At 38.2% G+C, this 14,898-nt stretch overlaps 1 protein-coding gene and 1 long non-coding RNA gene across 3 annotated transcripts in view; one reads left to right on the forward strand and one right to left on the reverse strand.

Annotated features, from left to right (window-relative positions):
* The window catches only part of LOC115268478 (uncharacterized), a 200,937-nt gene that overhangs the window by 70,403 nt on the left and 115,636 nt on the right, over positions 1–14,898 (forward strand). The gene's annotated exons all lie outside the window — the stretch shown is intronic.
* LOC109407911 (integumentary mucin A.1) lies at positions 3,801–5,818 on the reverse strand. Of its 2 annotated transcripts, XM_062853368.1 has the most exons (3): positions 5,135–5,818; positions 4,769–5,073; positions 3,801–4,696 (listed from the first exon to the last, which is right to left on the reverse strand). In XM_062853368.1, the coding sequence occupies exons 1-3, from the start codon at positions 5,626–5,628 to the stop codon at positions 3,939–3,941; spliced, it is 1,557 nt and encodes a 518-aa protein (XP_062709352.1). In that variant the 5' UTR covers positions 5,629–5,818; the 3' UTR covers positions 3,801–3,938. The 2 variants fall into 2 exon arrangements, with proteins under 2 accessions (XP_062709352.1, XP_019536640.3); XM_019681095.3 differs by having other exon boundaries at positions 3,801–5,073; positions 5,135–5,812.

The following is a 14,898-nucleotide window of genomic DNA, read 5'->3' on the forward strand; positions in this document are numbered from 1 at the left end:
GTTTCCCGGGTTTGGAGCGTTCAGCGTCTTCGTTTGTCTTATTCGCAACTTTAGAGGTACCGGGTTGCATGTGGACAGCATCTGCCTCTGCCCTTCCATCTTGGAAGTTTGGATCTCTTTGCCGTTGCAGCCGGATGTTCACCGATGATGTGGCTAGGGATTTCCGAGAATGGTCTTTGTGCGGCCTTCCCGTTGGTGTTGATGTCCCTTTTGTCTTTTTGGGTTGTGGCTTCTCACCACTCGATAGGTCATCTCTAGGCCTTTTCGATGGTTCTGACTGCACGCTTGGCCTGTAGGCAAGGCGATAGGCCTCGTCTTTGTCATAGCCCTGATCTAGCAGTTTTTTCAGTCGCTTTTTACCGGCACCACTTAGCTTGATTCGGTCCATTTGCTGAGATTGTTCCGGATTTGCAACGGTTGATCCCCTTGATGTCTTGATAGTGACGCTTACTCGATCGTCCTCGTCGCTGTCTTCCATCTCGGAGTTCTTTGGAGTGTCCAAGTTGATCGATGGACAACTGGACAGATTTTCCAGTGATTTACTATCTAGCTGTGCTTCGAGCTGCTCCAGCGAGTCTCCCTGGTCAGTGTCCATTTTTTCCAGCTGAGAGAGGCAGTTGGCACCTGTTGTTTTATTTTGTTTGTTGTTGTTGCTCATTGTTGTTCCCACGAGTCGCACGGGAAGTAAAGGTCGACTGCGCCAGAGCCCTGCATTAACGCAGCAAGGGATGAATACTGTGGGGTTCTCCCTGGTACCCCACAGGCTCCGTTCGCGACTGAGTATTTGTTTCACCCCCCCAGCCATGCATCCATAGGCACGGGTCGCATTACACCGTAGATTCGGGGTTAGACCGTATTAGGCATTCGTGTGGCTACGGTCATCACCACATATATCCTCCTCCTTTACCCGGGCTTGGAACCGGCAACAATGATTCTTGTTAATTCTGAACATACACAAGTGTATCTCCAGAATAAAAGAATCATCCTTGGCGAAATAGGGTGCAAGGAGGCAGAAAAATTAAGGAAAATGATTTATTTCCACCATAATTTGAGCAAATTGTGAAGTTTGAATGATTGCAATCATCTTTTGTGATCGTGATCTATTGTTCACGAAATTTTTCTTGTTGATTTGTATCTTTAAAGGTTGAAAATCAACTATGGCGAATTTGAGGTACTATAGCCATAACTGGTACACTGAGCCTATTATTTCTCACGGGATTCCTTCAGGGATTTCTCCCACGATACCATCAGAAATTTCTCCCTGCATTCCTTCAATGATTCCTCCCAGGAATTCTGCATTGCTATCTCCCGTTATTTTGTTTCGGAATTTTTCCAACATTTTGTTTTTCTTCAGCGATTTCTTCCCAGGTTTTCCTATTCGAAATTCTTTCAATAAATCTTTATGGGACTTCCTTCCAAACGCTTCCAAGATTCTTTTAATGATTGTTCTATAAACCTTTTTTAAATTCCTTACGGTATTTCTTCATTAACTCCTCTCGGAATTTCTCCAGGGATTCCTTCATGTATTCCATCAGGGTTGATTGATTGATTTGTCTTTATTTCAGAGACTTTCAGCCCTTGGCTGGTTCGTCTCTCGTTCCATCAGGGATTTCTTTATGGATTTCTCCAGGAATTCTTCCAGGAGATAAGGGATTCCTTCAAGAATCCTGTAGGTTTTTTTTAGGGGCGCCTTTTGATATTCTTCCAGAGATTCCTCCTGAATTCTTCCAGAGATTCCTGCAGGGAATCGTCCAGGTGTTCTTGCCGTAATTCCTTCCCGGAATGCTTTAAAACAATCCCAATTGGGGATTTCGTCCGATATTCTTCGATTTCTTCCGGGAATTCTTCTGGAGACTGAATTCCTTCAGGTAATTTTTGGGGGATTCTTTCATGAATTACTCCAGCTGGGTGGGAGGTTGCTTCAGTTTCTGGAATAATGTCTGAAACAATTCAATCAACGATTCCTGGAGGGCTTCTCGAATTTATTTCTGGATAGCCTCCAGGGGTTATGCCTGAACGAATTGTGTAGCACAATTTCAGGCGAATAAGCGATTCCTATTCAAATCGTAGGAACATATCTTACGCAGAAGGAACTTTTGGAGTAATCCCACAGTGAAGAAAATTGCAGGATTTTGAAATAATTCCTGATAGAATCTCTGAAGTCGTTTTTGGAAAAGTCCAGTTCCTTGAATAATTCTTAAAACAGTTTCATCAGATAATCCTCGAGATTCCCTGTGTGAATTCCTGGATAAATCTTTGGAATAAATTCTGGAAGAATCCCTATAAAAAACTCTTGGAATACTGAGAGTAACTTTTTAGGAAACCCATGGAGAATTTTCTTATGGGCTTCAGGGAGGAATTCCGGAGGGCTCATTGATATTATTCAAGGAGTAATATTTGCAAAAATCTCTTGACGAAGATATTCTTTGATGGATCCCTGAAACAGCTCCGGGCGAATATCAGGAAAGAGTTTCTGGATAACCTGTAAAGCAGTTAATGCATTTCTTTGATAAATTTCCGCAGAAAATCTTGGGTGAATCGCTTAATGAATTTCCAAAGAAGTCGTTGACACAATTCCTACAGAGATCTACGAGGTATTTACAGTAGGAAACTTCTGTGGGAATCACATGAAAAAACTTCTGTAGGAATCGATGCAAAATATTTCGAGAAAGAATGCCTAGAACAATTTCTGAGAGAATTCATTCATTTCTACAGGAATCCTTGAAACAATTCCTGGGCAAATCCCCTAAGTAATAACGGACGAGTGTCTGCAAGAATCCATAGATATATTTCGGTATAATTCGGTGGAACGACTCTTTCAGAATCCCCAGTAGTGATGGGGGACTTTCTAGAAGAAATCCTGAACCATTCTCTAAAAATGCTAACGCAGTTCTTGTATAGAGAAAAAAGCTCTAGAAATTCCTATACTTAATTTCTTGAAGGCCTAGAGTTATTGCTGAAGGAGTCTCTGGAATAGTTTCTGAAAAACTCTTCGGTACAATGTCAGCAGAAGTTATCGAAGGAGTCCCTGAAGCCCTGAAGAAATCCTAGTAGAGATCCCAATAGAAATGTGGAAGAATTCCTTTAGAAATTCATAAAAGAACTCCTGCAGGAAATTCTAAAACATTTTGTGGAGGAAATTTCAGAAATAATTTAACTAGGAGTTCTTGTACGATCCCTAGCAAAATTGCATTGCAGTATGTATTGAAGAAGTTACTGGAGTTTTCGCAGGAACAGTTTCAAAAGGATCTGGGAGAAATACGTGGAAGAATTCCTAGAGACAGTTCTGGAAGAAATTAGTAAAGACATCTTTTGAGGAATTTTTAGAGATAATTTTTGGGAAAACATTTACAGCGAACCCTGGACACTCCCTCAATTATTTACTGGAAGAATCCCTAGATAATTTACTGGAAGGATGTATATGCCAAATGGAATAGCAAATCCCGAAAAAAAAATGCTACTGTAATTCCAGGGATACAGAGATATATCCCCCAAAAAACTATGGAATTATTTCTGATGAATCTTGAAACAATTCTAGAAATACAGACGGAGTCAGTAGTGTTTAGAGTCCTGAAGAAATTCATGGTGAAGTTCCTTAACGGCTGGTTCGACAAATTCAAGGACAAGTTGAAGGAATTCCTAGACCAATGAGGTCAAAAAAAGCAATACCTGAAAAAATGTCCTAGGCAACTTTTTGGAGAAATCCTAGAATAATAGCTGAATGAATCCTTGAAGCATGCCCAGAAAAGTCATGGACTTTGTCTTGCTGAATTGCTAATGAATTTTCCTCTTCAGACGGCTATCCCAGGACATAATTTTATTGTGTTGTCTCTATTGTTTCGGATGACTTAATTGAAAAACAGCTTTCAATCTACTCCAGCTGACATTGGGTTGAGGACTGATCGATCAGCCTTCCCTTCTCGATTCTACACGCTCAGTCAGCTCCGCACACAGGTCTCCCTATCGCCGGCCACGCAAACCAGCAACGGGTCAAAAATCTGCCCATTACCACAGGTGAACAGCCAACCGGCATCGAAAATGCACACAAAGTACTGGTAACAGTTGAACGGATGGGCAAAAATGCCGATATCTACGCCTTGGCATACGACTGCCGGATCTGTGGACGGGGTGTCAGTAGTGGCTGTGGTGGCTTCACCAGTTACGGTAGAAGACTCCACCGTTTGCGTAGAAGTCGTTGTAATCGTCGACGGAGTTGGCGATGTTATGATGGGCGTTGTGTTCTCCGGAGTCGTGGCCACCGGTGATTCCGTGGTTGGCGTTGGAATGGTGGATTGAGTAGCTGTTGAAAGTTCTGTTGTAAGCTCCAGGGTCGTGGGAGGTGTTGTGATTGTAGATGGAGTACCGGTTGGCGTTTGAGTTTCTGTGGATAGTATGGTGGTAATCTCTGGAGTTGTGACAGGTAATTCCGTCGTAATAGTTGGTGTACCAATCGTTGATTGAGTTGCTGTAGACTGTTCTGTCGTGAGTTCCGGAGTCGTAGAAGGCAATTCTGTTGTGATAGTTGATGGACTATCAGTGGGCGTAACAATAGTTGATTGTGTTTCTGTAGAAACTTCTGTAGTGAATTCGGGAGTCGTTACGGGTAACTCCGTAGTGATTGTCGATGGCATAGTAATGGTTGATTGAGTGGTAGTCGTAGATTCCGTTGTAATCTCAGGAGTTGCCGGAGGTGAACCTGTTGTAATGGTAGATGGACTTTCAGTTGGAGTTGCAATTGTCGACTGAGTTACGGGTTCTGATGTTGTACCCTCGTCTGTGGTTCCCTCCGTGTCATCTGTTAAAAAATCGTCACAGTCCCCAGGAACACATTGCCCATCGAAGAAATGGTGCTCTGCGTCACATTCCATTAAATGAGGAAACCCTTCCTCACATCTGTAATAGCTGGTATAGCTTTCCGGATTAGCAATAGATTCATCCAGCTCTGAACATGTTACGCCCTGAACTCTACACGAAGACTCAGCGGGATTTGTACAAGTTTCCGTCACTAGATCAAAGTACTGCATAGTCGAACATTCAGCAGGTTGAGGAAAACCATTCTCACAGATGTGGTACCTAGAATCAATTGAGAAATACATGTATACTTTCTTTTGTCCATAGAAATACAGAACGCTACCTAGCACAATTCTGTCCGGTAGAATCTGGCAGATAAGTCACTTCGTCCCCTTCTGTAGGACACGTAACATCACATACGACATTCTGTGCAGTATCACATATCCCGATTAGCGAGTTGAACAACAACCCGTGGTCACATTTCTTTGCGATGGTGAACTCGCCTAGACACAATACATAGCTTGTGCATCTATGAGGATCCGGAATCGCTAATGCCTCATCTAAATTACTACAAACACCATCTGCAACAGCCCAGTTTTCTTCTGCGCACTTGGCTTGAGGGTCGCTACTGCACCGACTCGAATTTACATCGAACACCGCTCCAGGTGGACAGCTGAACTCGGCCAGATGACCACGAGCACATGCCAGATATTTGTCGCACAATCCCGGAATGGCAAACAACGCTCCATGTTTGAGCGCAAACTCTTCGGAACATTGGGTACTTTCTGCTGCCGTCAACTCTGCTATGCAGAGTATGGTCAAAAATGATTTCCACATGTCGTCGATTGAAGTGTTCAGTCTTAACTAGTGGACATCGAAACGATATCAATGCAGTTCGCTTTTTGTAATCAAATTTTTTATTGACTAGAGGTATCAGTTACTTCCCACGAAAATCGATAATTGTCTAGGATCGTAAATTGTTTCGTTTATCTGTGCGGGCCGTTCTGTGCAATAAGATCCGCCTCGATAGAAATAAAAACATAGCTACAGGGTGTACATAAGGCCTTTTGTAAAAACATTCACTACTTAGTTTTTTTTCTTATTAAAAATCGTAATTAATCCTCCGATGGTGTCTTTCTTATACCTTAAAGCATCCTTTAAACAAAGCACCACTGAAATATTGATCTTGACATAAGTTTAGAGCTTAAACTTGATTGACCGCTCGTAGTTACTACTTCAATATCGCCAGACCAGCTACACTCACACAAGGAACCAATCAGATAGCTACTTGGGACCAACAGCCCACACTGAAGATGGCTGTGAGTATTGATGATCTTCTATTTTTAGACGACTATGGTGCCTGCTACGTCAGGTCAATGTGGGGATGGGAGATGATTGCAGTCGCTTGTTGTCAACGGATCGTTGAGTCCTCTGCGTCTGCACAAGGTTATGTGGATGTCGGAGTGTTGTTGGGAAATGTTTATTTTTGGCATAGGGGTTCACGCATTGGAGCGTATGCCTGGCGTAACCAGGTAGATTGTGTGAAGATTACTGTGAAGCGGCACAGTTTGCATGGTTGCATAACTTGTAGGCGTTATATGACAGATTCACACTGTGCTGTGAAAGTTGGAAGGATGGGAAACGGCTTTTTTGTCAATCCGTCTCTAGTTCTAACGATGGCTATGAACATACGTTTACACATAAGATGTGTATGTAGAGAAAAGAGTATAGAGAAGTAGATGAAAAGATATAAAGTAGATGGAAAGGGACGGGCCAGGATTTTTTTTCTCTATTTCTTTTTTATTTAGGGATTTTTTGCCGTAGGCAGGTTCATCCCGAAAAGGCAGGCAGATATGGTCAAACTCAATACGAGCCAGGAATTGTACCCAGGACCTTCTGCATATGAAACAGAAGCGGTAGCCGCTAGTCCACCAAGCTCTCTGTAGATTTCTTTCTTGGACATTCAGGTCAACATTTTCAATATCCTAGTATCCTTCCCTTACCCAATATATCTATATTACTTAGTATCAGACCCTGAAATGTCATGAAGCCGTAAAAGTATAGAACGTCATTTCGGATTTTCGGGTCGTTATTTTAGGACTCCGGATATCAACCGGAACAATCCGGACATATTTTGCATGCAAGAAATATACTGCTATAGTGGTGCTTGGATTTGGAACGTAAAATTACATTAAATAGTTGCCATTTTGGGGCCCATATAGCCGAGGCGGTAAACGCACGGGTATTCAGCATGACCATGCTGAGGGTGACGGGTTCGATTCCCGGTCGGTCCAGGATCTTTTCGTAAAGGAAATTTCCTTGACTTCCTTGGGCATAGAGTATCTTCGTGCCTGCCACACGATATACGCATGCAAAATGGTCATTGGCAGAGGAAGCTCTCAGTTAATAACTGTGGAAGTGCTCATAGAACACTAAGCTGAGAAGCAGGCTTTGTCCCAATGAGGACGTTACGCCAAGAAGAGAGAGAGAGAGTTGCCATTTTGGATGTTGGATCGCCGTCTAAAGTTTTTTGGTTACCAATTTCAGAAAGAGATTTTTTTTTCTATCGATTACCTTTTTAACGGTTGGTTCAAATATTCGGTGGTTGGTCAACTGACCAGTCGCTGGCATCGTTTTTGCACCTGTTTGACGTTTGCTCACTACCGCCATCTAGTGATGGCATGATTAGCATTGGGCGATTACGATTTCGTGACGATGATTTTTAATATAATTTGTTCTAAGTGTTACGTCTGTTTCTCTGTGCAGGTATACCTCGATTTAGTGTACATTTCAATTTTCGAAATGTCTATAAAATATTTTTTTTATATAATTGAAGCAATTTTTCTTTTATTTTTATTTAAACTGTATACCAAAATGTACCAAAACATAAAAAACTGCATGGAAACTGAGTTTTGATAAAGACTAGGAGTTTTTGACATATAATAATAATTCTCGCTAAATAACGAATAAATCACTATCTCGCTAGCTTATTACGATCGAAATCTTTTGTCTCCAAAAATATGTATGTTTGATTCAGCCAATATTTGGAACAAAAAATTCAAAAAGTTCAAAAATTCATTCGGAGATTCCTTTGAAAATGTGTCCGAGGATGTACCCCTGGTATTCCTTCAAAAATTTTCCTTTACGAATTGTTTAAGAAATTCCTCCAGGGTTCCTTCTGAAATTCCTTAATGGGTTCCTTCGCAAATAAAAGGATTTGTGACTAGCACTTGATAGAGCGTGGTAACTGGTTGTGCTGTACAACGATCTCTCTGTACGAGTAGTGTAGGTTTGTATTTACCGTTATCTGCTCGGTCGCCTTTTGTTGCAATTCTGCGGTGTTGAATAAAAGTAAGTGAACTCAGAATTTTCAACTTTATTACGACGGTTTTCGAGGGAAACTTTCTAAATCAAATCATCATGTTAAAGATTATTTTAGCAAAATCTTCCATGTGTTCCTCTAGAAGTATCACAAAGAATACTTTTATGGAATCTGGCATGAATTGCTTCACCAATTCCTGCACGATGTTTCACAAATCATTGCAGGGATTTTTTGAGAAATTAAGCCAGGGATTACTTCAGAATTTTCTCTGGATATTCATTCAGAAATTTCTCATGGCATTTGTTTGGAGAATCTATTGGAGATTTCTTTAGAAAATAACCAAACATATTCAAATATTCTTCTAAAAATCTTTCTAAAAAAATTTGCTTTGGAAATTTCTCCGAGTATTCAGCCAAAAATTCCTTCGCGGATTCTTTAAAAAAATCTTCCATGGATTCATTCGGAATTTTGCATCAGGGATTTGTTTAGAAACTTCTCTAGAGAATCCTTTAATCAAACATTCAGCGATGCTTTCAGAAACGAGGTATTCTAGAGTTTTTCAGAAAATGTTTCAAAAGTCCTTTAAAGATATTTTTACTGGAGTAACTTCGGATATTCTTCCAAGGATTTTGCCAGAAATTTCCACATCAACTTCCAATTACTCCAGACACTCCACTAGGGATTCCTTTAAAAGTTTCACAAAGAGTTGTGTAAGAAAGTTGTGTATGAGTTTCTGCATAAATTCCTCCAGTGATTTCTTTAGAAAATTCTTTTTTTGGGACTTTTCAAATTTTTTTCCGAAGAATTCGTTGGAAATTTTTTATAGCATTTTCTCAAACGATTTTCCAAGGATTGTTTCTCCGGGGTTTGCTTTAGAAATTGCTCCAGGGATTTTTTTTCAAATTTTTTTTGAGGGATTTTTTCAGAAAATCTCCCATGGCTTTGTTATAAATTCGAATAATACTTATTTTCAGAAATATCTTCAGATTTTCCTCCAGAGATTTCTTTACAGATTTCTGCAAGGATTTCTTGAAAAAAAACTTCCACCGCTTTTATGATAATTCTCTCATGGACCCTTGCTGAAATTCATCTTAGGATTTATTAAAAATATCTTTCACGAGTTCCTGAAAAAATCTCTCAGAGATTCTTAAACAAAATCTTTCAGGGATGTTTTTGGAAACTCCTCGTAGATTTACTTTTAAAAATTATCCAGGAAATCCAGAAGAAATTCAGTCTAAAACTCTTTCACAAAACTATCTAGGGATACCAGTAGACATTAGAATGTACTTCAGAAATTTCTCCAAGAACTCCTTCAGAAAGTCTTGCATGGATAGCTTCCAAAAATGTTGCATGGATTCCTTTAGAATATACTTCAAGAAATTCTTTGAAAAAATCTTACATTGTTTGTTCCAGAAGTTCATTTACGAATTTCTTTAGTTTTTTTTTTGAAGATGAATGAAAGAAAACCTCCCATAAACTTTCTTGAAAATACTACATTTTTTTAGAAAATGATTCACGGTAACATTAAGAATCAGAAATTAATTCATTTATTTAGTATTACATCAAATTCAAAATAAAACTGAATCAACAATATTTCTCCATAATACACGGTTCGTGGCTGCCGTTCTCCATCCTCGGTCACGCCCGATGCCCGCCAAGTCACGTTCCACCTGATCCGCCCATCGTGCTCTCTGCGCTCCACGCCTTCTTGTGCCAACCGGATCTGTCGGAAACACCAACTTTGCAGGGTTGTTGTCCAGCATTCTTGCAACATGACCTGCCCACCGTATCCTTCCGGCTTCCAGAAGGTATCCATTCTGGATGCTGGGTTCGCCTTAAAGTGCAGCGAGCTCGTGGTTCATCTTCGTCCGCCACACAAATTCAGAACCAAAATCAGAAAATCAGAACTCCTTCAAATTTTTTTCAGAAGCTTTCTAAAGGATTTGCTCCAAAGATTGCTTTAAAAACTCTACAAGAGATTATTTTGGAAATGCCTAAGATTTCTTCACATTCCTATATCAGAGTTTAGATATCTCTTCAAGACATTTCTTCTCCAGAAATTGCTCAAAGGATTTCTTAAGAAAGTCATAGAAAATACTCCAAGAATTCCTTCCGATTTTTTTCCACAGATTATTTCAGAGATTCTTATAAGGATTCTTACGGAAAGGCTGGAAAACGTTCTTGCAGAGATTTCTGCTGAAATTCACACAAAGATTTCGTTCAAAATTCCGCGGGTATTCCTCTATGTATTTCCCAGTAATTCTTCCAGGATTTCCTCCAAGCGTACCTCTAGGAATTTCTTTTTTTTTTTAATTGTTTAGGATTTTTATTAGGGGATTTTTTCCGCAAGAGGTTCTGTTAGGTATGCCACCAGGGGTTTCCAAGTGTTTCTTCAGCTATTCCTCCTGGAATTTCTTCAGAAAATCCATCTATGGATTCTTAAAATATTCCTGTTTCTTTCAGGAAATACTTTCGGAAAAACCTTCAGAGACTTGTTCAATATTCCTCGAATTACTTCAGAAATTTCAGTAGAGATTTCTTGAAAAGTTATTCCATGGATTCTTTCAGAAGTTGTTACAGCAGTTCCTTCAGAAAATGCTCAAGCAGTTCCTACAGAAATTCATCCAGGAATTCATCCATGCGTTTATACCGGTGAAGGGGCGCTGAAATCGGGGAACCTTGACAAACTAGCTGTGATTTCACCATGACAGAACTGGAAATAATTTATCACACACTTCTTGTCAGTAATCTGCCGAAGCATTATAATGACCTTTTCATGGAATTTGTTACAAATTCTAAAATTTAATCAGCTGAGTACACGCTAAGATAGTATAGAGCATTTACCAAAAATATTAGGAATGTATTAAAATTCTCGGTGAGGGAGTCATTGGAAATTTTGAAAGAAAAATGTTGTCATTGCTAAGGGATCTATAAAAAAATATCGTCAGAAAATCACCCCATATACTTCGCTCATCGTGATCATCGACAAAGCAAGAGATATTTATAAAAAAAAATTAAGTAGGAAAAAAAGTATGAGAAATAGGTAAATATATAAAACTAGCTATGCCAGAGGTATGCTTTGGCGCAATTATGGGTGCTCCACAAACAATTTATTGATATGAAGTGCTCCGCGTGTCACGGCAAAAATTTACTTCGTTTTATGCGCTAATTCCCGTCACATCTGATGAAATATAGTCAATCATTTCAGATATTCCGACTTACCTTTGCCAATGCATTATTAGATGGAAGCAAAAAGATGTACGCTATCGATCTCCAGCCTCTTTAGCACTGGATATCGAATAATAGCACTAAATTTCACGTTTCAATCTCACTCCACCTAAGAGTTGACATTTTTTCTCGTTTTGCGTACGACGAAGGCAACCGCACCGAAGCAGCAGCTATAGACTGTTTCAGAAATTATAAATACACTAACGATTAACGGTCATTTCAATTTGAGCACAATATCCAAAAAAGTTTCTTCTTGCTCTTATAGTAAACATACTAACGAAGCAAATAATACCAATTTTGTTGATGTTTCTGGTAAAAGTTAAAAAATAGGGATCTGTAAACTAGATGATTAAAATTTGAAGTTGCACAAAGTGGTCAAAAAATGTAGCATAGTAGAAAAGAAAAAAATCTCACAGATAAAATATTTAATTTCCAAACACAATAAAAATTGCTTTATCGATTATAAAAGATATTTCTCGATTGGTAAGAGTAATTTTTACTGGAATATTTGATCAAGAACCACCATTACGGGCCTTCTCAATACAAAATTTTTTGTTTCAAATTTCTCAACAACACCAGTAGCAACAAACGTTAAGCAAACGACTTTCTTAATTACTGCTTACTGCATTCGTTTTTATGGTATGACAAGCTTTGTCATCTGAAGGATCGAATGAGCTGAAAAAATAAGTTTGTTCAGATTAAATGCGTTCAGGAAAGTTAAGAAACTGTGTGGTAGTTCTTATGTTCCGTAGAAAACCTTGAAAAAATTAGAAACTTGATCCCCGCAAAAATGTTGAGGAAATGCCTTTATCGATTTTTCCCAAATTTTGATCAAGGCATTCCTTAGACAACTTGTTGAGAAAGCGAATGTAATAAAAATTTAGATAATTTTTGGTATTTAGTGATAAATAATGTTGAAATCATTAAAAAACACCTTTGTGCAAATGCAAATTTGAAAAATTAAGTTATTTGTTAGAGAACTCGACTGTTCTTTAAAATATCAAGACAATTGAAAGGAAATATAAAAATATGGAGTACAATATGCTATACTCTGAAAGAAGTTGGTAAAAATCATTGGAACAGTTCATATAATTTAATAAACAAAGTGTATTTATAATTTCTGAAACAGTCTATAACTGAATTGTTCTTCATCACCGTTCAATGTTCACTTTGCCAAACCAGTTCGATATAGTAGAAGAAGAATATAAAAGAATACATTTGGGCGCTATACAAAGTGTAAGTGCAGCCGCCACACACAGGCGTAAATGGGCCAAATTCCTGGCCATAAGTCGAAAATTTTTTTTCAGGGTTTTCCAGAGTATAATATTTTTTAAAGATAAATGAAGTAATGCTTCATCATGTGGCAATCAATAAAATACTTTGGGATGCGTATTTTTTAAGAACAAATGCCGAAATTTGACGATTTTCTCTACTGTTTTTTTTTCATTTGCATCATAACTCATCGGAAGAACTTCAATTATCGAAATATTGACAATTTGAAAAAATAACTGAGTATGTAAGGCGCTGTCCATAAACTATGTAGACTCATTTTTAGCTCATCTCAGTCCCCCCCTCCCCCCTCGTAGACTTTTGTCCATACAAAATTTTCGAAATTTGTATGGAGCGTAGACTTTGGCCAGACCCCCCCGTCCCCCCTAAGAGTCTACGTAGTTTATGGACAGGCCCTAACACAGTTCTCCTGATAAGGGTTTATCATTTAAACAAAAAACTTCACCTGGTTTCATTTATTTTGCTCTCTTACAGAAGAGTTTTCAAAATCATGTTTTTTGTCAATTTTGAACCATTTTCAGCATTCAAAAAGTTTTCAGATTCTGCAGCATTCCGCGATCTGGATAGAATTACAATAAAATATAAGGCATATCCTTTGTGAATCGCAAGATAACGGGTACCAGAAAGTACCAGACGAAAAAATAAATCATTTTGAAATTTACACCTTTTTGACTAGTTTTTGGTTACAATTTATGTTTAATTTTGATATAACAACTTCGTTTCGACTACTTTTTCAATGAACGGCCACTTATTTCCGGTAGATATATCATAGCAGAATACAAATCTGGTCTTCTATCTCTTAACAAAATGTGTCAAATGGAATTAATTTAGTAAATTTGGGCAAAAATCTCCATACACCGATAATCGCCTAAATGTATGCAATGCAGTAGTAATCTAATGTAGCTAGAACTGTTGTGTTCAAAATTTGTTATAAAAAAAATAAAAAATAAACAACTCAAATAAAGAGCTCACTATTTGTAGTATGTAATCATATGTTGATGCACCGTTAAGAAAATATTTTTGAATAAATATTGTTTTTTATAGCTACACAGTTAGAAAAAACCACCGACTTCGGTAATGTTTTACCGAAATCTCAACCGTTAAGTTTGTTTTACAGGAAAAAATCGGTAAAGGTAGCAACTTTTACCGAAGTTCGTTAGAGTTTGACAGATAAACGATAACATTTTACAGAAATTTGTTGTTTTTTTTACAGAATTTCGTAAAAAATCCATTACCGAACGCTCAGCGGTTGAGATTTCGGTAAAAATTACCGAACGCGATTAGCTGTGTAAACTCATTGAGTTTTTCACTCAGTACTCCACGAACTTACTTTGATGTATAAAGTTGTGTTAAAATGCCATGTTTTAATAGAAAAATTCAAACTGATATATTCCACACGGCTCTTATCATCATGTTCAAACTCCTAAAATTTCAATCCATGATTAATTTTTGAGTTTTGATGTGTTTTCCAGGGCACTATAAAAGTTACCCCAAAATGAAAGTGTGATTCCCAAAATATCTAAAAAAAAAGGTACAACATTTAAACTGAGTTTAAGGGACCGTTCAAAAATAACGGCCTATAATCCCAAAAATTGTGAAGATAGAACAATTGTTCAACAAGTTTCCCAATTATGACACTTCTTACAACTTTGCTGAAGACATAAACACGTTATCTACACTTATAAAAGAATTGAATTTCTCTCACACTTCTAGGAGAATTTCTATGAAACGAGGTGGCCCTTGTTTCCAAACAATATTTTTCATGGAAATATAATTATTTTTCAGTTCTCTGTTGTCAAATAAAAATGTTCGACGCTTCAAGCGATTTTCGGTGGTGAAAATAAAAGTTGTCCTTGGAGAGGTTATAAGAAATCATTTCTAGCCTTTAAGTGGATTAATATGGCTATTTAAAATCCAAAATTCTTCCTCAATATTTAAATTCACAATTTTATCGCTAGTACATACATAATACACCATAAAAACGTGTTAAAACTTTTTGGCCATGAATTGGACCCTGTTACTCCAGTGTGCGCCAATTGGAATCGCTCACGTAGTGCCCTAGTGGACAAAAGAGCTGTAAAATAGGTTAAGTGATTGAGAATAAAAAAAATGAGGGGTGCTGCTACGGGCCGAGGGGTGATCCGATCGGCACCAAAATTTAGATTTTTTCTTTTTCTATCTAAGCAAATGTTTCAGCCAAAGTTGGTTCAAACTCGTGATGGGATGGTCGATTGCAAGTTTTCACATTTTCTCGGTCACTTCATATG

This window comes from Aedes albopictus, chromosome 2 (assembly GCF_035046485.1).
Source record: "Aedes albopictus strain Foshan chromosome 2, AalbF5, whole genome shotgun sequence".
Taxonomy (NCBI): Eukaryota; Metazoa; Arthropoda; class Insecta; order Diptera; family Culicidae; genus Aedes; species Aedes albopictus.

Bases quoted from the DNA above. Each gene is read 5' to 3' on its own strand.
- LOC109407911 (XM_019681095.3), bottom strand. From the start codon at position 5,628: ATGTGGAAATCATTTTTGACCATACTCTGCATAGCAGAGTTGACGGCA. The intron at 5,074-5,134 runs GTAGCGTTCTGT...AATTGATTCTAG, and splicing joins ACCGGACAGAATTGTGCTAG to GTACCACATCTGTGAGAATG.